At 34.1% G+C, this 7,162-nt stretch overlaps 1 protein-coding gene across 1 annotated transcript; it reads right to left on the bottom strand.

Moving 5' to 3' along the window:
- Positions 1-1,193: 1,193 nt before the first annotated feature.
- On the bottom strand, positions 1,194-5,450 carry LOC114727857 (mucin-5AC). The gene is made up of 6 exons (XM_028914628.1): positions 5,186-5,450; positions 4,867-5,034; positions 4,652-4,763; positions 3,740-3,854; positions 2,174-3,319; positions 1,194-1,623 (listed from the first exon to the last, which is right to left on the bottom strand). Exons 2-6 carry the CDS (start codon positions 4,991-4,993, stop codon positions 1,360-1,362), a joined length of 1,764 nt encoding a protein of 587 aa, XP_028770461.1. The 5' UTR covers positions 4,994-5,034; positions 5,186-5,450; the 3' UTR covers positions 1,194-1,359.
- Positions 5,451-7,162: the final 1,712 nt, after the last annotated feature.

Genomic DNA, 7,162 nt, shown 5'->3' with positions numbered 1-7,162 from the left:
CACCTTTTTTTTTAACGCTTAATTCTCTCCAGATAGTGTGGTATTTTAGAGTTATTAAAGTTCGATTGTGAATTTAAAATTTATCATCTTATAAAAAATTCTCATAAAAAATCCAAGAAAATATATATGTTTACAATACATTATACATATAATCTTAGATAATTATTTAAAGAATGTGACTACTTGAAAAAGAATTGAAAAGAAAAAAATTGTTAAAAATTTAAAGAAGAAAGAAAAAGTGTAATTTGTTCAGAATTAAGGCAAATGAGAATTGTTAAAAAAATAATTAAAAGAGAAAGTACAATGACACAAGGCTTGAAGAAAATTTAATTGATATTAATATTTATAAATAAGTCACTTCCTATTAATTTATTAAATGCACGATATAGATTTTTGTTTAATATATAAAGCAAATTATAATAATCGTTTGTAAAGTTCAGCCGCTCCTTAATTGAGAATCCTTATTTGGCTAAAGAGAAAAATTAATATGCGGATATGCCATAGAACTGAAAGTTGAGAAATTCTTACAAATATCATATAATATACAAGGTCAATCATAGATAAATATATTAAGTAAATATAGAATTAGAATAAATACCAAAATAAAAAAAATATAAAACATGTAATCATGTCAACCACATCTTTTATAATCTATCGCATTTATTTAGACTGACTTGTTTCAGTCATCTTTGTTCGACCAATAACATTTAACAGGTTCTTTGATATTGAAGACTAACTACCAAACTCCATGGATCTGCGTTAGAAATTTTAATGTTAAGAAAACAAGACAATTGCATTGTGTTTTTCTTTTCTTTCCTCTTTTTTTTTTTTGGGTGATAATTGCATTGTGCTGTTTTTGCATTAGAACTAGAACCAGAATAAAATGCTTTCCAAAATAAAAATGAGAACTAAGTAATGGTGAAATCATCTCTGAAACAAAAGAGTACCTATTAAAATATGTTTTGGATGCAAATTCGCATATAAAATGGAATCATTCAGCAGAAGCAGTTTGAATAACATTGAAGGAGCTCTTCAATTAATAGCAGCCAATTTTCAGTACTAATAGTCCTAAGGCCATAAGCATGCATATGTGATAGTATATGCATAGAGCATTAGAACAATAGAGACAGTATACGCAGTTTGAGACGCACAGATTCCAGTACAAAATAAACTACAAGAAGACAGTGACAACTAAAGATATTGTGTCAAGCTGCAAGAGTTTCATATCATCTCTGATGAGTGAGTCAGAAATAACACGAACCCATCTTTGAAGTATCAGTGCTTCATTGGCATTTGAATCTCTCTCTATCTGCTAGCTTTACTACCATATACAACTGGACTTGTGGTTCCATCTATGGATCACCTGCTGTGATGACTAACAGGCGAAGAGTTTCCCCTATCACTTGCCAGATCATTTTCTTCAATCTCACTTCCATCATAAGAGATGGAATTGAAGTTTACACTTGGTTCAGAACTGGCAGTGCTGCTAGTGGCAAGAGGAGAATCAGAAACATTCATTGTCCTGCTATTTGATGAACCAGTTGATCTCACACTGTACATAGAGGAAGCCGGAATGTTTGTCACAAGTGGCTTCAGGCTCCCCTTAATGCTTCGCCTAATGTCCTGTACAAGATAACCGAAGAAAACTTGTAAAGTTGCCTGATATGAAATAGGAACAGCTTTCAGTGATCTTTGTTTGCTTCATTGAACAAACTTCTTAGAAAAACAACCGGAAAACAGCATATTCACTGAAGAGACTTGGATATTGGATAAAGTATAGGCCAAATGATTACAAACATAAACCTTCGCTGTGTCATAATTTTTAATTAAAAATGCAGCTTGTGGACTGCGCTTAGAGTGAAGCATATCAACGACTTGTTTTTTTCAGAAGGAATCCATAAAACGTCACAAGTCTAATAAAAAAAAAAATGATAGCAGAAACCTCGAACTGCATCTAAATATATGAAAATATAGACATGATATTATTTCTACGAATCATTACCATATAAAGAACAGAAATAAAATCAAGCAATCGGTATTTACTTCCTAGCTGTGTAAACCTATTGATTATTTGCATTATATTTTTTGGCCATGTTATGCTAAACAGTTTAAACTCCAACATTCTTGTAGTTCAGCTCAGATAACGTATAAATAATGGAATATAGAAACATACCATATGCCTCATTGCCATATCTAAGGACTTCTTAGAAAGTGTTCTTCCGAATCCTGAGCTTTCAGACAATGAAGACTTGCCGGAACTACTATGAGCAGAATGACGATCTTCATGCTTTGGTGGTCCCAATTTTCTCATGTTTACAACTCTTTCAACCATTTTACTCCCGACTACGACTGGGCTATCATTATCACCATCAATAAAACGAGATCTATTCAGAGCTTGAGTCGAACTATGATTACTTTGAGCAACACCTGTTGAAGCCCTTCCTCTGGAAGGTGTGACTGACTGTCTTTTCGATTTTCCATCAATACTACCTGCGGCCTCAAGGGAAGATGTTCTAGAATTAGGTGGCCCAGGCCTAGTCCTAGAGACTGAAGTTGGTCTTTCTGGCAATGATGTCTTCAAATTTGGAGGAGCGTCGAGTGAGAACCCAGGCATTTGTGATGGTTCCCAAGGCCTAGATTTTGCAGATGGAGAACTTCCACGTGATTGCACTGGATTTTTTGCTTGTGCTGGGCGTGCTTTTGATGCTGATGAAGATCGAGAGGCAGGTGCAGACACTCCATTTGCATTTGATGGTGTTGAAGATCGAAGAGTTGGAGTTGATGATCTTCGAGTAGTTTTAGGAGCTGTTAAAGAAGGTCTGGAAGTCGGTGTTGAGGCACGAGCAGTGGCCCTAGTGCCAGTAGGAGTGGATGATCTCACAGGTGGAGCAGTGGCCCTAGTGCCAGTAGGAGTGGATGATCTCACAGGTGGAGCAGTGGCCCTAGTGCCAGTAGGAGTGGATGATCTCACAGGTGGAACAGTGGCCCTAGTGCCAGTAGGAGTGGATGATCTCACAGGTGGAACAGTGGCCCTAGTGCCAGTAGGAGTGGATGATCTCGGAGGTGGAGCTACAGGCTTAGCAGTAGTCACTGTGGCGCGGGATGTAGGCGTAGAAGGCCTAGAATTTCTGGTTGTTGAAGGTAATGTTGGCCTTCCGGATGGTGTCACAGATCTGGAAGTGGCTGAGGTTGTACCCCCAGCTGACGATGTTTTCCTATTATTAGCAGTAGTGGAAGAAGTAAAGCCAGGCATTGCTGCTGCATGATGCTTGGAGCTTAAATTGTTTTTTGAAGCAGGTTCCAATTGAACATTAGCTGGCTGTAACACAAGATGCAGCACAAAGTTCCAAATATGATACCATTGAGCGAGATAAATGAGCACAAGCAACAAATGCTGTTGACACTGGCTGAGAATAAAGAACAGGTATGGGAATACCCAATACAAGGAAGTTATCAGGAAAATTATAAAGGCGAAGTGGTATGTTGTAAATATTAGGCCAATATGTATTTTTATCGCAAGTTCTAGGACAACCCCACATGGAAACTCTTTCGGCTTAAAGTGTAAACTAAGTATGAATCACAAGGTCACATGGCCTCTGATAATAAGTCAATGATTAAAACTTTTTTAAGTGAAGTCTATGAACATTTTTATTACAATCTCTCTCTTTTTACACTGTTTCATTATAATCTCTTAGAAGCATGAACCAATAGAATCCAAAAATCATAAGAAGATTCTTACCCGAGGTTTTAAAGCTGTTGAACGAGCAGTAGAGTTTTCCCTTTCACTCTTCACTGATATCTGTGACTCCTTGTCCAATGCAGGGAAAAGCGGGGTATCAGGGGGCGTCAGAAGCCTGATTCCAAGAAGAACTTTAAGTCGATGCGAGAGACGCAATTTAGGCAGAACAATTTTACTACGCAATATTAGGTAATTTACTAGCATGTAATCCATCTACTCGGTATGAGGGGACAGCAGTTTCTGTGCAGCAAGCAAGAGAATTCATTCCTTTTCCATTGAAATCAGCAGACGGTGTCTAGATTACGAGTTCAAAGATTTTATTTTCAAATGACGGTCACTTTCAAACGAAAATATATGGGAAGGAAAACCAGAAATTGATTTCTACCGTTGGAGAAAATAATTGGTATAAGAATTAACTTTAACCTCAGCAAAGGAAATTATTAGTCTCTTCTATTTCTTATAGTAGAAATTATTAGTCTCTATTGATGCAAAAAGAGTAAGATTAGCAGACGCATGCATTATTTGAGAAGCAAATAGATATTCAAGGATCTATTGCCTTTCCTACTTCCCATAAAAGAAATATTAGAAATCTAAAATAAGCAAATGATAATTGACATGAATCATGACAGCATATAGAGGTTAACAGTGGACAGCAAGCAGATAATTACTGGAAACCCTCATAACAACAATAATGAACTTCCATAATTCTAAAAGGACAGTTTCCCAATAGATTAGCAAGTTGGCTCGCTCGTAATTCCAGCTGTTATAAACAAGAACAAATTCTCTAGACTCAACGCGTCAATCAAACCAACGAATCAACGCATCTTACTCTCAGTGAGCATTATCTTTTCAACCCAGATGATCTGCAAAAAGTTTACATAGCTGGATGACCAAATTATACACATCCCTTACCAATCATAATCAGACTTCTCATTCTCTGAATCTAGAAACTCATCAGCACCCGCTTTCCGCGGCACCGCCGAAGTTACCATCTTAGAAATGGGAGAACTGACCCCATTAGATTCTGCAGGACATAAAAAATACGGCACCGTTTAATAGAACTATACCAGAGCCGCTCATTAGTCGTAAAAAGAAATTGCTAGAGCTACAATAAAACAGAAACGTACCCAGATTAGATCCATCGAGCTCATCGGAGTTCTGAAGAAGGAGAAGATTGTTTTTCTCATTCTCTTTCTCCCTCCTCCGCATCTCAAGGAACAGAGCGAGCTCCTCGTCCCTTTCCTTCATCAGCATCGCTTCACCAACGCTTCTCGAAGTTTCTGCTTTGATTATTCCTTCAAATAAAGCATCATTTACGAAGTCTCAATATTCCAAACACGGCGAAAACAAGGATTTGAACAGTTCAAAAATGACATGAATGATGATGAAGTCAACTCAAAAAGGGTATGTTTATGTTTCAGAGACACTCAAGAAAGATCTTCTTACCGTTTCTGGGTAAATTTGAAGAAAATAAATACAGGGTCGTCCAAGAAAAATGGATTTCAAATTGTCAAAGAACTCAGCTAATGCTTCTTCGTAAGATAGAGTGATTTTTGTGGGTGGTGGAAGAAAGAGGAGAAGAGAGTTATTTTGTTGAGTTTAATATTCTAAAGAGTTTCCTTTTAAGAAGGGCAGAAGAAGCTGCAGCTGCAGTTGCAGGAAGAGGCCTCTCTGGTTGGCATAAGATTCTCTCAGAGGTTTGAAACGGAAGACGAAATAAAAGCCGACGGGTTTGAATTCAATTTATGCACTTTGCTCATTTGTTTATGTTACTAATTTACTATGCGCCCTGAGAAATTCTATTTATATTTTAAAAATCGTTATAATAGGGTCATTTATTTTTAAAAAATTGCTGAAAATCCCTCATTAAAATATTTATTACCCAAAAGCATATGAAATTTGTTTCTCAGGTGATGCAACTATTTTTTAAGATGTGGTTTGTGTCAATTAGACCCAATGGCTCCACGATATTATTGTACTACCTCCGATTTTAATATAAGAGTTAATTAACTAATTTAAGTAGATTAAAAAAAATTAGTTATATCATTTATTTATAATAAATAAACGTTACATTTCCTAAAACATCCTTACAATCAAGTATATTGGCTAAAATCATTATTATTACAAGGACTGCCTTAAAAAAATAAATAAATATGAGAAATAAAATCGATTGAGGTCTTATATTTAAAACCAAAATAAAAATTAAATGAGCTCTTATATTAAGGATCTGACGTAGTATTTCATAATATTGAAATCCAAAATTATAAGCTACCACATGTCCTATTTTTAATTAAACTATAAATACGTGTAATTGAATGATTTGATATATTTTTTTTTGCCAACGATAAATTGATATGATGGGCATAAAAAATGGAAGAATTGTGAATTAACTATTTTTCAAATAAAATCTATATAACAACCATTTCTCTTTCATAATTTGTGAGCTTGTGTACATTAAAATTTTAAACAATATATTTTATATTATTAAATTCAATCATTTAAAAATATCATTTTACTTTAAGCAGCATTTAGAATTAAAAAAAAATCACAGATAAAAAACAATATTATGCAATTATTTACATATACCGATCATATATTATGGGGAATGGTTTTTCAGTTGATCAAATTTCTATACATGTATTATATATAATACTAAGTATAAATTTTAGATGCCATTCCTTGACTCAAATTACAATTTTTTTTATAAAAGTCAAAATTCAGTATTTTACTCAAAATACAATGAATCAATGCCAAAAAAAAACAAAATACAGAAAAAATTCGAAGGAATATCTTGAAAAAATTAAAAATATGTGCACAAAAGATACAAGTGAAAAAATGTTGCTTATCTTATTTCTCATTTTTTGTGTGGGGGAAGGAGGAATTATATCATAGTAGTTTTATTTTTCTTGACTTGCTGACTTTGTGGTGGGGAGGTGATATAAATTGTCAACACATTGTTACTTCACTGCAAATGAAAGATTTGGAATTTGCACTGGATGCTCTTTTAATTACGTTTGCTTGAATCAATGGATTTCCCAATTTTGCCTTGGATCCAAATTTGTACATAGATGAGGAAAGTGATTATCCAAATTAAAACTTGTTAATTAACGTAATTAATGTGTCTATTGTCACCCAAAGTAAGACGTAATAGGTATCGTTAAATTGTGCCCCTTAATCATTAAAAATTTGCATTAGCGAAATTAATTAGTGATTATACTACCTCCGGTCCTAATTATAAAAGTTAGTTGGCTAATTTGAAGAGATTAAGAAAATAAGTTAAATGAGTTATTTGTAATAAATAAATATTGTCTTTCCTACAATATCTTTATTAACCAAGTGTATTACCTTAAAAAATATATAAATATAAAAGACAAAATAAATTAGGATCTTATATTTAGAATTAAAATAAAAATTAAATAAGAT

The sequence above is a fragment of the Neltuma alba genome, unplaced genomic scaffold, assembly GCF_004799145.2.
Source record: "Neltuma alba isolate B1F8T4 unplaced genomic scaffold, ASM479914v2 tig00012511_pilon, whole genome shotgun sequence".
Lineage (NCBI taxonomy): Eukaryota > Viridiplantae > Streptophyta > Magnoliopsida > Fabales > Fabaceae > Neltuma > Neltuma alba.
This window is presented reverse-complemented; position numbering and strand designations above follow the sequence as displayed.

Excerpts from the sequence above, each read along its gene's own strand:
- LOC114727857 (XM_028914628.1), bottom strand. The coding sequence starts at position 4,993 with ATGCTGATGAAGGAAAGGGACGAGGAGCTCGCTCTGTTCCTTGAGATG. Across the intron at positions 3,320-3,739 it reads CAACAGCTTTAAAACCTCGG|CCAGCTAATGTTCAATTGGA; the intron begins GTAAGAATCTTC and ends CTTGTGTTACAG. Across the intron at positions 1,624-2,173 it reads ATATGGCAATGAGGCATATG|GACATTAGGCGAAGCATTAA; the intron begins GTATGTTTCTAT and ends TATCTTGTACAG.